Source organism: Sus scrofa, chromosome 1, assembly GCF_054392235.1.
Source record: "Sus scrofa isolate SSC_HxYL_T2T_F1_AM1 chromosome 1, Sscrofa_HxYL_maternal_Yorkshire_Landrace_v2.0, whole genome shotgun sequence".
NCBI classification, from domain to species: domain Eukaryota; kingdom Metazoa; phylum Chordata; class Mammalia; order Artiodactyla; family Suidae; genus Sus; species Sus scrofa.
In genome coordinates, this window is record NC_139383.1 from 129,639,392 (window position 1) to 129,659,073 (window position 19,682).

A 19,682-nucleotide genomic window follows, 5' to 3' on the forward strand; every position below is an offset into this window, starting at 1 on the left:
TGGCTGTACTCCAATAAAACATTATTTACAAGAACAGCAGCCTACCAGCCAATAGTTTACTAGTCCCTTGTTTAAATAATTCAAAGGCAGAAAGAGTCATACTGGGGAAAAAAGCAAGACCAAAATATATGCTGCATACAAAAATATTTTCATATGATACCCATAGATTAAAAGTAAATAAAATATACCATGCCAACAGAAACCAAAAGAAGGCTGGAAGGCATAAGCTAATATTAGCCAGAGTACATTCTAGAGCCAAAGGAGAGATGGGGCGCAAAAGAAGAAGGTAAGCCAACAGAAAGATGGCTCCATCTTCTGCCAAATGGATCAGGTGGCCAAAATGTAGCACATTGCCAGACTCCTGGGACAGAGACCAACTAAGTAGGGCAAAGCAGAAAAGGACATGCCGAGCCTCCTTCCTGTTGGTGTGACTTGAGCCCTTGCTACTGTGCTAGAAAGTTCGAAGGGGGCTATAAAGAATGGGGGAATCCTAGGTTGCTTTCAGAGTGGCAGGAAATAATTGTTACTAACGGTAACTCAGACGTCCTGAATTTTAATTTCACCACGTACAAGATGAGTGACAGTGAATGTGTTTATTTCTTAATCTGGAAAATGGAGGTGAGATTTATACCTTATAAGCATCCCATGAGAATTACATGAGTTAAGGCATGTGAAGCATTTAGTACAGCACCTGGCACATAGGAAGGACTCAATAAATGTGAACTGTGATGACACTGATGTTGCCACCACTGCGGTATTCTTCTTCTAGGCTTTGGAGAAAATGAAAAAATACTGTACCCTGTTTGTGCAACAATCTTTGGGTTGACACAATGACCCCCATCTCCTAGGAGTAAAATGTTCTTAAATATAAGTACCATTTAGGGTAGCATGATTTAATCCAGGTAATTAAGGAAAAACTCAGTTTTCTACATTTCTCCTTTATTCTAGTACTATAATACTACAACACAATACCTCTGACACCAGATATGTGGGAGTTTCCTCCCACTGTGAAATTCTTGGATATTTGTTGGTGTCTTTTTTTTTTCTTTTTGTCTTTTTAGGGGTGCATCTGCGCTATATGAAGGTTCCCAGGCTAGGGGTCCAATTGGAGCTGTAGCTGCCAGCCTATACCACAGCCTCAGCAACTCGGGATCCAAGCTGAGTCTGCGACCTACACTACAGCTCACAGCAACGTCAGATCCTTAACCCACTGAGCGAGGCCAGGGGTTGAACCCACGTCCTCATGGATGCTAGTTGGGTTCACTAATCGCTGAGCCATGACGGGAACTCCATGTTGATGTCTTAAATTTCAACTCAATTCTGACCCTACGTACTTGGAAATAGCATCCTACAGGTTAAGGGCTCAGTCCTGCCAGACTGCCCTGCTTCAGATGCCAATCACAAGGCCAGGTTATTACCTATGCTTCTGACCAACTGACTATAGATGAGAAGTTCCAATGACTTCCTCTTTTGTTTTGATCAGTTTGCAGTAGTCTCTCACAGAATTGAGAGAAGCATTTTACTTACTAGATTACCAGTTTATTATAAAACGATATAACTCAGGAATAGCCAGATGGAAGAGTGCATAGGAAAAGGTATGGAAAAATGGCATGGACCTTCCACGTCCTCTCAGAGGGCACCACTCTCCTCAGATCTCCATGTGTTCACCAACCCAGAAGTTCTCCAAACCCTGTCCTCTTGGGGTTTTGTGGATATTTCATTATATAGGCATGATTCATTAAATCATTGGACATTGGTGACTGATTCCAACTCCAGCCCTTCACCCTTCTCTGAAGGTCAGGGCAAGACTCAAAGTTCCCACTCTCTAATCTTTGCTGGCTATACTGGCCACCAGTCCCTACGCCTACTTTATCTAGGGGCTTTCCCAAATTCACTTTGTTAACAACAAAAAACACTTTTATGGCTCTCATCACAGGAAATTCTAAGAGTTCTACGAGCTTTGCACCAGCAAAGGAGACAAAGACCAACATACATTTCCTGTTTTAAATCACAAGATCACATCAGGTTTCAGCCACCTGAAACTAGGTGTAGGTCAAATCTGGTCCACACCTTTCTTTGTGCAATCTGCAAGCTAAAAAGTTTTTAAAAGAGTTAAAAACATTTTGTGACACCTCAAAATTATAAAATTCAAATTTCAGGGTCCATAAATAAACTCATGTTGGTTTCCAGCCATACTCACACTCACGTAGTGTCTGTTTTCAGCCACAACTGCAGAGTTCCGTAGTTATGATAGAGACTATGTGGCCCACAAAGCCTAAAATATTTATAATCAGGCCTTTGACCAAAAAAAAAAAAAAAAAAAAAAAAAAAAAAAAAAAAAAAGGCCAACAAGCTTGATTTAACTCATCCTTGGATTTCCCCTTTATTTCTAAATGACACGAACACTACACAACTTGCAATTTGGAAACAGCCAACCCAACCGCCTCCACGCCATAGGTAAGAGTGCTGATCTTACCCTGGCCAGGTCTGTACCTTGGTGGAGCAACCTTCCCTTGGTGGGAGTTTAACCTTCTTTGGAGCTTGGCAAAGAGTTTCTTTGGAGCTGATCTTCAACTCCGGGTCTGGTTCTCATCTTCTGCCCTCCTACTTGGGAAGAGGAGAGCCTCTTTGTGTGTTGTGAAGGATACTCTGGGCTTTCCCACATACCTTTCAGGTGGTAATTAATTGCTCTCAGTCAGCTTTTTATTATCTTTTTCCAAAGGGTCAATCACGCAGAGTAATAGCCACCTGATTTCATTATCCTTTTAGTCCCTGTTTTTCCATGATTCTCTAACAGATGATACATTAGCTGATGTATTCCTTTCCACTGCTATACCATTCCAGTTTACCACCAATGAAAGTTTTAATGATTGCACCACCTTGGTATCCCAGTGGCTACTTGTGCTCAATCTACTATCAGCCATGAGGTTCTTATTGCAAACAGGTGGTGAAAGATTCCACTCCAAAGCCTCATCAGTGGCTCCTTTCTGGGCCCACATCTGGTTGGGGTTGCCAGATTGAGCAAATATAAATACAGGAATCCTAGTTATAAATATGAATTTTGGAGAAATGCAATTTTTAGTGTGACTATATCTCATAACACTCCAGGGGCATATTTATACTAGAAAAAATGTTTTTCTTTATCTGAAATTAAAATTGAGCTGGGCATCCTGCATTTCACCTGGAAACTCTACAAGAACTTGGGTTCCTCAGGAAGCAAACTCTGAGATGGAATTTAGCCAGCAGGATGTCATTAAAAAGTGCCTTTAGGAGTTCCCGTCGTGGCGCAGTGGTTAACGAATCCGACTAGGAACCATGAGGTTGCGGGTTCGGTCCCTGCCCTTGCTCAGTGGGTTAACGATCCGGCATTGCCGTGAGCTGTGGTGTAGGTTGCAGACGTGGCTCGGATCCCGCATTGCTGTGGCTCTGGCGTAGGCCGGTGGCTACAGCTCCGATTCAACCCCTAGCCTGGGAACCTCCATATCCGCGGAAGCGGCCCAAGAAATAGCAACAACAACAACAACAACAACAACAACAAAAAAAAAAAAAAGAAAGAAAAAAAAAAAGTGCCTTTAGTATCAATACTTTTGAAAGGGTTGGAGGAAAAGGAAGCAGGAGGGCAGAAAGAAAAGTCAGTCTGTGTTGCAGGCCCAGGGACAGAGTTAGCTGAGCCATGGAGATCTCTGGCATTAGAATGGCCCTTTAGTGGAGCTCCAAGTTGGGCTGAGTTGTCCAGACCTTATATACACAGTGACCTGCCACTGGATGAAGGAGCACTTCCTGGGTGAAGTGGGTCTCTGCAGCTGAGGCAATTTCTGAAGGGCTGACAGTGAAGGCTCTCTGCCAACAACACTCCCAGCACCAGGGGCAGAAAGCTTTCCCTGAAGTGGAATCCAAATACTGAGTGCGTCACAGTGTCCACTACGCTTGGAGAGAGGATTAAGGCTTGGAGAGAACAGATGATATTTAAGGACTTTTCCATTTGAGCATCTATGATTGCCTAGAAGAGTCCATAGCCTATTGATGGTAAGCACCAGGGAGTAGCAACTTTGATGTCTCTCAAACTTTGGGAAGAAAGGGTTGTCCATCGATGGGGCAATTTTTTGAATAACAAGCAGCCCTGGGCTTTGGCATGCATATTGACCTCGAAGAAGGTGATGACTTGAGGTATTTTTTGTTGGGGAGTGTTCTCTGCCTGACTAGGCTTGATTTGGCATATTCCTCTAAATGGAGCTTTTTAAAAAGGAATGTCTCTTGAAAAGCTCTTCAAAGTTAATTATTATCTTTTTCCAATTACAAAGACTAGATCCTTCCTTCGGAAGTGGCAAAATGAGGTAGGAAACATGATTCGTAAGTCAGGAAAGTGTGTCTCATCTTTATTCTGTCACTTAAGCTGTGATGTTGTATGGTTTACTCATCTTCTCTGGCCTCACTGTTCTAGGCTTTAAAACAATACCACGCCTCACAGCAATGTTGGATCCTTAACCCACTGAGAGAGGCTGGGGATTGAACCTGCATCCTTATGGATACTAGTCGGATTGTTAACTGCTGAGCCATGACGGGAATTCCAGTGTTGACCTTTTGTAATCCTGTGATTGTGTATGTGGTCTCTTTACAAATGAGTCTGGGACCCTGACATGCCAGATTGCTAGTACAAGAATTTAACAATTTAATTAAATTTATTTACTTATTAATTTGGCCATGCCATGGCATGCAGAAATTTCCAGGCCAGGTATTGGACCCCTAAGCCACAGCAGTGACAACGCTGGACCCTTAATCCCCTGAGCCACCAGGGAACTCCAGAATTTAGTTATTTTAAAATGATTTTTACTTTGCAATTTTATTTGATGTATTTATTTTTCGTCTTTTGTCTTTTTAGGGGCATATGTAGGTCCCCTGGCTAGGGGTCTAATTGGAGCTACAGCTGCTGGCCTATACCACAGCCACAGCAACGCTGGGTCCGAGCCGCATCTGTGACCTACATCACAGCGCACAGCAATACCGGATCCTTAACCCACTGAGCGAGGCCAGGGATCAGACCTGCAATCTCATGGTTCCTAGTAGGATTTGTTTCTCCTGTGCCACACCGGGAACTCCTAGGATGAGTGTTTTAGATTTTAGAAAAATAGTTTAACTACCACTTTTCCAGTAGCTCAGTTTTTGAGGCTGATCATGGCAGACTGCTTGGAGGAAAAAGTGGTGAGACAGGTAATTTCTATTTTAAATCTTATGGCTATAAGATTGGATATGTTAACATTCCAGGCATGGTCGGAAAGGTCCCGTTAAAGGGGCAAGACTATTCATGGACTTTTCTTTTTTGCTTTGTATTATTTTAATGATGAAAGTCATTAGCAGTGCATGTCTGGGCCTCCCAGTAACAGAGACACTTCTAGGAAAAGTTATAAAGAAGTTCTTTAAGTCAAGGCAGCAGATCCTTGAACTGTTGTTCTCATTGTGTGAGGGCAGTTGTACTGTAAATTTGTTGTATGATTAAGGGACCATTTTTGGTGATGAGAAGTGTTAACTGCCAAGTCAGAGACCAGCAGATAGAAACTGTTAACACTGTGCCCCTCACCCATTTCTGCAGCCCTTGAATGAGGCTGTGAGAACAGCAGCATCATTCTGGTTCCCTGTAGGGATGAAGTACAAAAGTAACAATTATAATTTATCAAGAATCATATGATTTTTGGAACATTTCTCATTTTACATAGAAAAATCCAAGGAGGTAGGTAATACTATTCTTCACATTTTATGGATAAGTCAGAGGCTCTGAGGGTTGAGTTGCCCTGATTCACATAAATCCAATTTAAAAAGTTTGTTTTCATTTTTAGCCTAAAGCTTCATGTCCTTTTTAGTTGCCTTACCTATGCCGATAAATGAGCACATCTTCATTGCATTTATAAGTATCTAGTTTTAGTTACTAGTTTTACATTTTTCATGTTTTCCTATAGAGAAAACCCAGTCCATATCGGCGATTTTTCAGTATTCAGAAAGAGCTACCAAACTGTGGGAGCTTGAACAGAGGAGTAATAAATAAAATTCTACCACAGTGTTAGTTTTTGGTTGTTATTTTTTTTCTTTTAAATATTACATGAAAATTAACATGTGGTAAAAATAACAGTACGCTTGTTTCAAATTGTGATTGTATTCAGCAATGATTATTTTTATTGACTCAAGTTAAATAAATTACAACCAAAAAGAGACATTCACCACAATTCATTATTCAGAATCATTTAGAATCTGTGGTTACAGGTTGGAAATATGGCTTTTAATGATGTGATATACCAGGTCACAGCAGCTGGTTGAAAACTGAAAAGCCCTATCATAAACTTCTCCTTCAGATACTTTGTCATCAGACAGTCATAGCCAAAATGCAGTCTGTGCAGGAGGAAGATGACTTCTGGTTCTTCAAGAATTTTGGTTGCTACCATATACACAATTAGTATTGTATATACTACTATTACAACTATCACTATGAAATTATTTTCATATTCTGGTCCCCTGAATTCAGCAACACATATTTTTAAATACTTTAAAAGACTTTCATTAGACACACTGATTTGAACATGAGACTCTATTTTACTTTGTTATAAGACATGAATCTGAAGAGTATTTTTAAAAAGCTGTGATGATACAACACAGTCTAATTAATAAGTGGGGGGAAAGTTTCAAACACCCATTATTTTGAGAACACAACAACAGCAGATTCCCTAATAGCTGCCTAGGTTTATTCAGGGGGTTGGGAGAATTAAACATTTAAATCTGTATATCCCCTAAGTTTTAAAATGCTTCTACTAATCAGGTATAAAACCGGGACTCAAGGCCACTGAGAATCAATTTGGCCCCAGTGAAAAGGTTTCAGAAGTCCTCACCAACATACACGTACTCGGTGAGGGCCAACTGCTGAAAAATCTTTACATAAGATTTTCCCTAGGTCCCTTTCCTGGTTGCAGGATCCCAGAAACTTTCCAGATTGCTCTCTATTTTCATTGGCCCTGCCTGACCTCAGTGCTAGGCTGAAGGTTTGCAGAACTGAGTTGTCAGAAAATATGCATATCGAATGGCATTTAAAATGGAGCAGATTAGTAGAAAATTGATAGAACACTGTAAATCAGCTATAATGGAAAAAAAAAACATTTAAAATAAAAAAAAGTTGCATTAAAAAATAAAAAAAATAAAATGGAGCAAATTTTCTCCTGGCATCCAAAGGGCCAGATTACATTCTTTAAAACGATATTAGGGCTACAACAGTTTATTAATTGCTTTTTGGGAGGGTCACTTAACCTTATGCTGTTCTTATCCTTTGCCTCTAACAAAAACTCAATCCATTTAAATGACCACTTCTTAGACTGGAACAAAACAAAACATAACAGGTTCTGGTGAATAAGCCCTTCCAAGAATCAGGCTTACTTTACTTTTTTGGCCGTGCCTGTGGCATGCGGAAGTTCCTGGGCCAGGGATAGAATGCTTGCCAAAGCAGTGACCTGAGCTACAGTATAGTGATAATGCCAGGTCCTTAACCCACTGAGCCACCAGGGACTCCTCAGACTCACTTTATATTCTAGATCAGGGGTTGGCAAACTCTCACTGTAAGGGGCCAAAGAGTAAATGTTTTAGACTTTTGGGGCCACTACTCAACTTTCTTGCAGTGGCTCAACTCTGCCAGTATACAGCAAAGGTAATCACAGACTATAATATATAACCAAATGCCTATGACTATGTTGAATAAAACTTTATTTATAAAAACAGGCCATGGGCTGGCTTTGGCCCAAGGGCCATAGTTTGTTCATCCCTGTTATAGACAATAACCAAAAAATGGTGCCTCTCTTCTTTGACACTGCAAAGTGCTTCCTGAGGTCCTCACCAAATTAAGGCCCCCTCACACAGTATGCAATACTATGATAGCAGATCCAAAGCTGTGACAGGAGAAGCCTACAAGACCTGAGGAGTCAGTGTTATGACCCACGGTAGGAAATCAGCATGATTAGAAATTGACAGGAATCTGGAAGGGACTGTTTCAGGGTCATTAGGAAATATGCTCCTGGCTTTTGCTAATCTTGGAGAGGTAATCAGGAGCTGAGGATAATGGCCATTCTGGTGCTGTGGTGGCAGGTGCAGAGGGAGAGAATGATAAGAACTTATGGGGTAATAACGTACTTCAACAGCCTTAAAGGGTCAGCGCAACTTCCAAGGCACCCAATATGTCAGCACTAAGGAATTCATTGCTCAGGCATTCAGGCTGATCAACTCAGAGGTAAATTTGCTCAGCATGTGGCTAAAAGCCAAAAAAACCAACCCCCTCAAAGAAAAAAAAAAAAAAATCCCAAATATATAAAAGTTGTGAGAGCAGCAAAAGCTAAGAATCACAGAATTCCCTACAGGCAGAGGACATCTCACCAATCATCTTAGTCAGCCTTTCACAGTACCAGTGGGGAAAATAAGACCTAAAGAGGGAGAGGGAACTTGCCCAGCTGGTTTGTGGAGGAATCAACAAGTCTCAGCCATTGTGAGTTTCAATCTGTTGTTTTCCTCTACGGAATCTAAATTAAAGGGCGGGAGAGTCACCAACCATATAAACACCTAGATCAGGAGTTTATGACAGCTAAGTACCTGACTGCCTTTAAAGATAAGTTTTCTGTTGGGATACTCATGGTACCGGAGAACATCTGAAATTTACTGAGGGGAACAGAAGACGTCCCATCACTGGTTCAACACAGCTGACAAAAACTGTACAGGATAAAGCATTAAATGGCCATCTTCCCATGAATATAGATGCTGGTCTCTCATATTGTACGATAACATGGCAAGAACAGACTGGGAAGTTCTTAAATCGAAGTTTGCATTGATCTGTTTCCCTGCTAACAAATCAAAGGCAAAGGTTACCCTCATATCTTTGGTGTCCGTGACGTAGAGGATCCCTTGGGCAATGAAGGCGTTGCCAGCCTTGGATTTGGGGTATGTGGTGTTGATGTGCTGTACCACAGAGAAAGTCCTCTCATCCAGCTGTGCCACAAGGATGCTCGAGCCATCCATACTAGAAGCGTAGATAATCCAAAGGCCCTTTTCATCTACAGCTAAATTGAAGTATGTCTTGGAATTTGCAAAGAGGTATTTTCGATCGAAATACAAGGCATTTTCAAGCTTCAGAGTTTGGGATGTTTCTTTGCCAAATTCAAATCTGAAATGTGTAAAAAAGTAGATATGAGTCACCATTTTTGTAGACAAGGGGTTTTTTTTAGGCTCCTCTATTAAGTGGGGTGGGTCCTGGGATTCTGCCTTTCTAGTAAGTTCCCAGGTCATGCTCATTCTACTGATCCGTTTACAGTGCTGTGAGCAGCAGGATGTAAATGATGGTGACAATATGGAGGTGTCACCTAATAGCCATGTGGCCTGGGTAAAATTCTTTAACCTCTCGGATCCTCAGATATTTGCTGACCTCCTGAAATGCCCTCTCAGAGCTGCCAGGGGCCGTAAATGATCTAGTCCAGTCCTTTCATTTTACTAATGAGAAAAGGGAAGCAATTGGCCCGGGAATATGGAGAAGTAGCAGAGTTGGAGTTTAAACTCAGGCTTTTGACGCCCAAGTTTGGGCGGGGTTCTCTCTCTACTCTGTGATGGCGTTTTAAGACAAAAATTTCACAGCAGTCTCAGTGAAGGAAGTCAGTGGCTGAGAAGCAAAGCAGCAGTGTCACAGCTGTGAAGTCATTTTTCTTGTCTGGTAAGTGACTGGATCAATGAAGTCGCAGTGTGGAACCCCATGACCCTCAGCTTCCAGAGGCTGTCTTATCTGGGAGACTCCACATCTAGATCATATCAAAAATGGATTCTATCACATCAACTGTAGGAATGAAAATTCAGACAATTTAGGCTAAAAGAAAACACTAGAGGGCACCATTGAGCAGCGGCAGAACCCCAAAGGACGTGAGGCTGCTGGTAGCAAGGAGATAAAAGCCAATTAAGAAATCCTGAAGTTTGAAAAGAAGCCAGACAAGAGTGAGGGCTTCAGAGGGCCCTGCTCACGCATCTTGGCTCTGAGGTTCTCCCCCTTCTGAATGCCTAGGAGTTAGCACTGCGACTGGGTCCTGTACTGGCATCTAAAGCTGCATTCCTTGATGAGACTTGTCTCTTCCAGCAAAAAAGGGTCTAATTCTCTGCTTCTCCTTCCAGCCTGTGGCCTGAAACTGGATGAAGTCTCCGAACCAGTGCCTCATGCAAGCTTAGGGTCATTAGAAGATACTCTTTCTTAGGGTGGCCAAGTCTCCTTTGGGGTTTCATTTACTCCACATTCCCCTCACACCATCCATGTGATAGCAGTTCTATATAAACACAGCAGGTGGGAATAGTGTACATGGGATTGAATGAGAAGCAATGCCACAGGAAGGAGTGTTTTTGCGGAGGGCGGGCTTCTGAACAGGAGGCAGGCCTGTTGTCTTTTTCTTTTTTTACTGTTTTATGCACTTGTATTTATTTTTTGTTGTCTTTTTCTATTAGCACAATACTCTGTTCAGATGAGGTGGCTGGGGAGGTGCTGAGGTGGTGGGGGAGCCTGGTAGAGGGGGTGAGGGGTAGGAGGGGACACCTCCAGCCACGGCTGACCTGTGTTTCTGATATGGCTGGTTTAACTGCACTGTGTCCTAGGAAGCCGGGCCCCACCTGAACCTAGCACAGCAATGCCAACAAGGTTGTTGATGCTGGACCTCATGGAGGGAGAGAGAGAAGGGACCCAGTCCTCCTTCAAGATCTCTGTCCCTAGTTTGCAGTGATGAGGACCATCACTCATCACTGCAGGCCTTTGTACCAGTGGATGCGTTTTTTCAGATGGGGGTACAGCTGGACGACGATCAGAGGCTCTTGTCCATTTTCACATGTGGTTTTTTTTGTTGTTTTGGCCATGAGTGGCATTGGAAGTTCCTGGGCCAGCCACAGCAGTAACCAGAGCGACACCAGTGACAATGCTGGATCCCCAATCTGCTAAGCCATCAGGGAACTCCCCATCTATGCATATTTTTCCTCATTTTTTAAATTGTAGTTGATTTACATTGTTGCGCCAATGTCTGCTGCATAGTAAGGTGACCTAGTCATATATATATATACACACACATATATATATACATATATATATACGCATATATATATATACATATATACAGATATATATACATATATATATATATATATATATACACACCCTTTTTTTTCATCTTTTTGCCTTTTTCTAGGGTCACTCCCGCAGCATATGGAGGTTCCCAGGCTAGGGGTCTAATCAGAGCTGTAGCTGCTGGCTTATGCCAGGGCCACAGCGACTCAGGATCCAAGCCATGTCTGTGACCTACACCACAGCTCACGGCAACACCAGATCCTTAATGCACCAAGCAAGGCCAGGGATCAAACCCACAATCTCATGGTTCCTAGTCGGATTCGTTAACCAATGAGCCACCATAGGAACTCCTATATACCCTTTCTTATATCAAGAGATTGGATATAGTTCCCTGTGCTATACAGCAGGACCTCATTGCTTATCCATTCCAAATGTAATAGTTTGCATCTACTAATCCCAAGCTCCCAGTCCATTCCACTCTCTCCTCTGCTCTCCTTGGCAAGCCCAAGTCTGTTCTCTATGTCTGTGAGTCTGTTTCTGTTTTGTGGATAGGTTTGTCTGTGCCATATTTTAGATTCCACACATAAGGGACATCATACTTGTCTTTCTCTTTTTGCCTTACTTCACTTAGTATGAGAGTTTCTAGTTGCATCCATGTTACTGCAATGGCATTATTTCATTTTTTTTTATGGCTGAGTAGTATTTCATTGTATATATGTACCACATCTTCTTGATCCATTCATCAGTTGATGGACATTTAGGTTGTTTCCATGTCTTGGCTATTGTGAATAGTGCTACTATGAACACACGGGTGCATGTATCTTTTTGAATTGTAGTTTTGTCTGGATATATGCCCAGGAGTGGGATTGTTGGATCATATGGTAGCTCTATACTCATCTTTGCATTTTTAATGAGGACATGAAGGTCAGCAGAGGTGGTGTCTCTCATCTGAGGCCAGAAGACTTAGAACCTGATGGAGTTCACTGCTCTCTTGATTTGCCCAAGATGACCCTCTTCTGTCTCTAAAGCCCAGAACCTGATTTCTTTTTGAGCCATGCAGACAACCTTCAGTAGTCCTTGTGCTGATCCAGGAAGCCTCAGCTGCTACCTGGGCACTGACTACATGGGTGGCCACTTCCCCTCCCCATGGGAAAGTGGAGGGAGCAGGGAAGCCAGCCTGACAAGGGCCTCATCAGGATGACAGAGCGATCTGAAGGCAGAGACCCTGACTTCGCATTGCAGTCCCTCGTCTTCAGTGATCTCAGCTGTGATGTGAAATTCTTCACACCTCATGTTTTTCAGAACAAATCTGATTTTGGGATGTGAGATCTTCCAACCAGAGGGAGCTCTGGGTTCCACTGCTTCCTTTCCCAAAGGCTGAAAAAGCTGCAGTCCTTATCACTCCAGGCCTCTTTTTCTCTGGCTCTGACCTCACTCTTGATGTCCAGAGCCGCAAGAAATCCAGATATGGGGCTCACTTGTCATTTGGTTCATTTGGTCAGAAAACTCTGCCTGACCTGTGGCTGTGTGCCAGGCCCTGGGGACATAAAGATGAAGCGTCCACAGTCCCTTCCCTACATAGCTGGCGTACAAAGTAGGTGCCGTCTAGGGTGTGTAAGAAGGGGCTGTGGGGTCCCATGGGACTCACCTCACTATGGTGTTGGAGCCTCCTTTGTGGTAGTAGAGAGAGTTGTTGTAGACAGTGTGCCCACAGCCATGGAAGTAATATGGGAGGTGGATGAGCGTGTAGCTGCCATTCAGTAGGGAGGGCTGGTCTTCGAATTCCTTTACCCTGATGCCTACAGGAGGAAAGCCAAGTAAAAGGCAGTCACAGGCTGGGGATGAGGGAGGAAGTTAAAAGGTGAAAAAGGTAAGAGTGAGAGGTCCTGTAAGGGCCCTTGTTCAGTTTCAAGAGTCTCAGGCTCCCAAACTCAAAGGCCGATTCTCTTCTAAGGATTCTTAAACTATCTTTCAAATGCAGTAGCCAGAGTTGGCTTTGCTCCTCCCAGGAAAATATTGTCACCCCCTCCCATAAAATTGTATAAAATTTTCTATCAGACTAACATAGGCCTACATCGGGAAGAGCAAAGCCTTGGCTCTTGAGCGGTCACCTCATACACTCCACGGCAGCCAGGCTAACTCACCACCTTCCTCTTGCCTTTTGAGCCACAGAATCCTTCTGAGCTGGTCATCTGGGCATTACTACCAGCTGACAAGTAAGCCTTGATGAGATGAAGCTGTGTAACTCAGCTACTGCTCTGACCAGCGGGTATGGCTGGTCTCTTCTGGAATGGAGCCACTGCTCCCACCACTGGCAACACCTGACCACATCCCTTTGGGAACGTGTGACTAAGGTCAGGCTCAGATGGAGCAGACCTGAAAGATGGCACTTCACCCTCTCCCCTGGGCTTTCGGCTCACAGATATCTGAGAAGGGTGGCCCAAAGTACTCTCCTTAAAGAAAGATGGCAAAAAATTTGCAAAAGACTTTGCCTCTGACATTTCTTCCACATTATGGTTTTGGGGTTTATAAGGCCACCAGTCCTAACGCTCTTTGTTTCCTTCTGGAGATTTTGCCAAAAACTGGATAAGCTACACCAGGAGTGTCCTCAGTCACGTCCCTGTGAGCTGAACGGCAAGGCAGTGTGCTCAACCATGAAAAGCATTCTGCTCACTCGTTTGGGCCTTCTAAGGCAGAGAGCAATTCTGATACAGCTGTTAGCAGACACAGAAATAGGACAGGCCTGTGGGGAGGCAACAGATGAAAGATGAAACACAGATATGGATCGTCCACCAAGTGAGAGCACCTGAAAAGTGTTCAGTCACCCAGATCCGTTCGTCACTCTTATTAGCAGACTCTCTTATCCAAGTCCCAAATGTCTCTTTAACTTTTAACACTTGTGTTGGATTTCCAATGGATGTGATCAGGGATTCTATCAGAAGAAGAGAAAGTTATTCACCAATTATGACTTTAAGGCATCTGATTTCTGAATTTCAAAACAGGATGCTTTGTTTCTGTACCTGCTTGTGGGGAATGGTGTTCGCTGACTTTCTCATCGGCTTTTCCAATCAAGGTATCATCATTGGGTATAGCACATGTCTCACCTAAAACAACAACAACATAATCAGAGCAAACGCTGTTGGCAAAGTGAGATCTGTATCACCTTACATCTGGTGCTTTCCCCCACCTCATTCCAGACTCCAGTCCCCTAAGTCCCATGAATATCCCTTAAAATAGGCCCACCAAAGTTTTTGCTTGCTTGCTGCTAAGCAGCAAGTCATACATTTCCAATTATTTCCCCCTGCTTGGTGAGTTCCAATCAGCGTTCCATGACTGCAGTTGCTAAGATAGTACAGTCCCAAGAGGATGTCAGTGAAAGGTGCCTGAGTCAGCCTTCTAAGCCCCTAGCAACAGCGGAAAAAGAGGCTTACTGATGCCTTCCTGGTTCCTCTGAGTGGGTGGGATCACTGTGATGGTTTGCATTTTTCTGGAGGGATTTTCACTTTCAGGGAATCTAATGGGGAGAAGTGTGCACACAGCCTCCTGATGTAGTGGCCCACTTGACCCTGTTTTCCTGGACAGCTAGGGAGCAGAATCGCAGAGGAAGAATACAGCCCAGCCCAGAGAGACTTGATCTCCCCTCACCTTTATGTCCCACTTGTCTCTGCTTGAAGGCCCTGGGGACACAAGTCCTTAAGGGGTGCCTGAGTCACAGTGGGTTTGAGATTACATCTGAGCTGGAATTCATCCTCCTTGGCTTGTCATTGTTCCCCTTAGCAAATGGGCTTAATTCTGACCTTTGGTGGAGAGGCAGCTGTGTGGTGGCAGAAGCAGGACAGGAGGCAAGGAGGAATACAGCCAGTGTAAAGACCAGAAGGAGTGGATTGGTTGGGGGGTAAGGACCCCCAGCCTGGGGGCAGATCCATGCAAATCCGGCTTTCTAGGAAAGCCCAGGCTCACTTCCCTTGGCAAAATCTGAGCATTTCAAATCACTTTGTGGTTGCTAGATAGAAAGGACCAACTCCACTGTCACTAGGGAAACTCAGAGAGTCAACCAGAGAGGTTTCTTTATCAGTAAGATAAGATCAGTGTCTCTGATCTTCTTTTAGCTGGATGAGCCTGTGTCTCTCTGAAGTCCTTTGTCATCCGATGAGATAAGAGCAGTCTCAGGCTCTGTTGGATTCCCCCACATGCAACTCTGCTGCTCTGAATTTCACCTGCAGTTTCTGCTTAGGGACTGGGGCTTCTCACAAGAGAGGGAGAGAGAGACCCTCCCAGTTCTTAATCTGAAGAAAAGGCCCTCATTAAATTGTGTGGTGCCCACCTGCTCCTAAAGCTGTGGGGACTGTGGGGTGGGGGTCGGGGTTGGGGGTTGAAGAAATGGAATTAGAGCAGGAGCGAGGGCCAAGTTCTGATTCAGGATGCCTGGTGAAGAGGACTCGTTTCTAGGAGGCGGAGTGGAAGATAATGGCCTCTTCTGTAAAGCAGTTTTCACCACCCTGAAGCCTAACCCCTGCTGACCAGCCTCTCAGTAGCCGGCCAGGCACAGTGAGCACCTCTCCAGGCACCCACAGAACCTCTAGAAAGTTGGAATTCCACCAAAGCAGGGTCAGACCACCTCTCCTTTCCAGGGAAGCTTCCTGGCTCAGTTCACATTCCAAGGGAAGCTGACCAAAGTGCTGTGCTAATGGCGGGGGGGGGGGGGGGGGTTTGATGCTAATAGTGGGGGTGGGGTGATGCTAATGAAGGATGACCCCAGGTGGGGAAGTTGATTAGACAGCCTGCTGACTGCAGGATAGGATCATCGAGAGGCTCTGTTTACTGGGAGTGGTGGGCTGGAGGTGACATCTTTGACAGCTCAGACTCATGCACTCTGACAGCTGGTGTATACCCCTCCAAGTGTCCTCCAGAAAGAACAGTGCACCAAACAGATCTGAAGACTGTTTAGGAAAGTGGCAGTGAAATCCACACCAAGTGAGAAAGAAACTTTAGTCAGGACCCTCCTCTGTTTGCCAGGAAGGGAGGCATCAAGCTGTGCCTTCTCAGGGTGAATAATAGGTGAATATACCCTGGCCACCACCTTAGGAGGATTTCCCATTAATATGGGCCTTGATTTCTCCCCAGCTCTCAACCCTGTGGCCACCCCTCACCAAAGAACAAGCTGTCCAGGCAAGCCAGTGATCAGGTGTCCTTTACCCTTGGTTGGTTTAGTCTCAGTGTGTGAATTTCTGTCTCTGAAAGGAAGGTGCCCTAAGCGGGGCTTTACAGGAAGACAGACCTGAGGTTGAGTCTTAGCTCTTTCACTAACTGAGTGACAGTGGACAGGCAATGTATTGGTGAGAACATGACTCCTATCTCATAGGACAGTTGTAGAATTAAATAAACTCAGCACTTAGCCCTGTGCTGGGACCAAGGTCAGCAGTCAAAGCTTAGTGGTGCTGATGGTGGTACTGTGGTGTTTTGGCAGTGGGACTGGGGAGTTAGCCAGTCTGAACATCCCTCTCGTCTCCATCTCCCCAGCATCAGTTAAGCCCTTCCCACTCCAGGGATGTAGGTCTGGAGAGGATGAGGAATAGTCTGGTGATAAGTGGAGGGAGAGGGATGAGGGAAGGAGGTGGGAGGCCCACTTCTAAACCTGCTACCCATCCTCATCTCCACTCAGACTGCTCTAGCCGCCTAGGAGCCTGTTGCAAGGGGGGAACATTCACTTTGGGCAAAATATCCCTCTATTTGAAAGTCTGGTCACAAAGCCTGGATGGAGCCCAAGAGTCTGGGATCATTAACTGAAGAGGTGGTTCCCTGGGACAGGGGTGGGTGACCTGGGCACTGGCCGTTGAACATGTTTGGCTGCCGAGGGCCTTTGGATCTTCTGCTTCCAGGGGGCCCTGGGGGACCCGGAGGGCCTGGGGGCCCAGCGGGGCCTGGTGGGCCAGGTGGGCCTTGGTCGCCTTTGGCACCTGGAGAAAGAGAGAGGGAGGGGGGAGCTAATTAAAGAGCCATAAGTAGAGAGGGGTTTCACACAAGGGAAAAGGAGCAGCTCCAGGGAGGCTGGCTGAGTCTCCCTTCCCAGATATAATTGTCCTCCAGCACCTGCTCACACAGGTCGAGGGAGCACCCGTAGAAGGTGTAGAGATGCAACTATGTGCAAGAACTTTAAAAATCTCCTCCCCTTCATTCTTCCCAACCACTCCATGAGGCAGCCCCTCAGCAACCAGCCTCTTGGGGACAGTGAGTGCTTTGCTCGGGTCACAACTGGAATAGAGCTGGAACTTACCCTCAGGTGTGTCTCACTGCAAAGCTCATCCTCTTTTCACTGGCTGATGTTGGTAGCTCAACCCTGACTGCTTATTAGAAAGACCCAAGGAGCTTAAATACAATTCTAATGCCTGGGCCTCGGCCCAGATCAGTTAGATCAAAGTGGTGAGGAAGCTGTCATCTGTACTTTTTCAAGCCTCCTAAGATGCTTCCAGGTATGGGAACCACTGTTCTATGTGGTAGCAGAGATCAGGAGCCCCTGTCCAGCTGTGTGACCTTGAGCAGGCAGCTTAACCCTCTGAGACTGTTTTTTCATTTCCAGATTAAGTCTCACACTCCCTGTCCTGCCTTGTGAGAATCCGCTGAGGTCACTGGGGTGAATGCTCTGACAGCTGGATTCCCTACACATTAGCAGGTGGAATGCCCACACACTTCTAGCTTTAGGTGGCTAGTGTGGGTATAGCTGTTTGCAGGGACCAGTGGTTCTGGAACTTTGGTAAGGATGGTGCTAGGCTGGGATATTCAACCCTTTGGTGTTATTGTCCTTCCCTGGGCTGACTGGTGCCTCTTCACCATCCCTACCCTATAAGCCTTTTCGGTCTCTTTAGAGTGGGCGAGCAGGACTCACAGAGGCTAGGGGTGGGTCTAAGACCACTGGGGATGGGGCAGAGATCTGTAGGCAGGGCAGACATGAGCCAGCCCTCCTATTCCTTCTCTGCTCTCTGGTCAGGGACATAGCCTCAGCTCTGCCTGGCCTCTGGAATTGGGGTACACTTTTCTGAATGGTTTGTGGTCATCCTCACTTGTTTGGTGGTATAGGAGAGTGCAGTCTTCTGGATGTGTATTCCCCTATAAACTAAGTATATAACATGACCTTATATTTTCAAAGTATACTCACATATATGTATATATGATCTTGTCAAAATACTTTTTTATATATTTTGCATAGTAAGTTCCCTGTTTGTGAAACAAAGCGTGCTAAATATAATTTGATCTTTCCTTAATGCTTTGGTCTTAGTACAGTGCCTGGCAAATGCTAGGTGCTCAATACATTTTGAATAGATGGATAGGTGACTGATTCAGAGTCACTGTTCTGAACATCCATCATCCTAGTTTTTTAAGGAGAGATATCATGTCTTACTCATTTGCATACTCCTATTTCCAGCTACTAGCAAAGTCCCTAATTCATGAATGGTATTCTCTGATATTCAGAACATGGCTTACTGAATGCATTAACAGGATAGTTATGTTTTTATGGTATAAATGGTCTCCAAAGTACAGTGCTTTTCAAATTTTTCAACCTCTTCCTCTTCCATGACCCTCAGCTGTCACCTTCTCTTTCCACCATGTAATTGTCTTTCTGAGGCTTTCTGTGCCTCAATAGACACCAATTAACTGCTTTTAACCTGGGCTGGAAACCAGAAAAAGATCAGCAACCACATCTGCCTCAATTCTATGTCAAAAGTCTTAGAAAAAAAAAAAAAAAAGGATAATCCCATTGTGGCTCAGCAGGTTATGAACTCGACTGGTATCCATGAGGTTACGGGTTTGATCCCTGGCCTTGCTCAGTCGGTTAAGGATCTGGCGCTGCGGTGAGCTGTGGTGTAGGTCGCAGATGCCGCTTGGATCCTGCGTTGCTGTGGCTGTGGCGTAGGCTGGCAGCTGCAGCTCCGATTCGACTCCTAGCCCAGGTACTTCCATATGCTGCAGGTAAGGCCCTATAAAGACAAAAAAAAAAAAAAAAAAAAAAAAAAAGTCAGGATATGGGCCTAAGGATGACCCAACCTCAACTCTGAAGAAAATGCCTGTGCTTTCCATCTATTGTCCTCTGAGGCATCTCAGATAGCTTGCTTACTTGTGCTGTTCTGGGTTGTTTTGGATTTCATAGATATTTGCCAAAAGGAAGCTCCCTTCATCCTAATTCTATCCATGTCATCCACTCATGACATTTCAACTTGCATTATCTCAACTACTTATGCTTAGATCTCAGATGTGGTCTCGCCAATGTTGGGGTCACACACACAATTGTTTCCTCGTTGAGAGCACAGAGCTCTAAAACATGCTGTGAAACAGATGGACACATAAGGCAGATAAGGAGAGAACAGACTTTGTACTAGAAACCAGGCCAATTTCCAGGCCCATTTGCCCTGGGAGAGAGCCCGAGTGCCAGACCCTTACCTGCAGGGAGCACATCATTGGACACGTCTCCCTTGTCCCCCTTGTCCCCCTTCTGCCCTACTGGGCCCTCGTTTCCAGTCAAGCCCAGCTCACCAGGATCTCCCTTTTCCCCAGGAGTTCCTGTGGCTCCAGGTGGCCCTGAGGAACAAAA

General features: G+C 44.8%; 1 protein-coding gene across 21 annotated transcripts in view; it reads right to left on the reverse strand.

The window, feature by feature from the left end:
- GLDN (gliomedin) overlaps nt 1–19,682 on the reverse strand; it is a 162,786-nt gene that overhangs the window by 22,254 nt on the left and 120,850 nt on the right. For 9 of the 21 annotated variants that reach the window (XM_084970116.1, XM_084970142.1, XM_084970090.1 and 6 more), the window contains 6 exons: nt 19,532–19,669; nt 16,918–17,055; nt 14,119–14,202; nt 13,905–14,030; nt 12,747–12,897; nt 8,884–9,178 (listed from right to left, as the gene is read on the reverse strand). In XM_084970116.1, the coding sequence (XP_084826242.1) occupies nt 8,884–9,178; nt 12,747–12,897; nt 13,905–14,030; nt 14,119–14,202; nt 16,918–17,055; nt 19,532–19,669 (932 nt within the window). Of the gene's footprint in view, nt 1–2,476; nt 2,605–6,129; nt 9,179–12,746; nt 12,898–13,904; nt 14,031–14,118; nt 14,203–16,917; nt 17,056–19,531; nt 19,670–19,682 lie in introns of those variants that run through there. The other 12 variants (XM_084970091.1, XM_084970136.1, XM_084970128.1 and 9 more) reach the window with 2 other exon arrangements.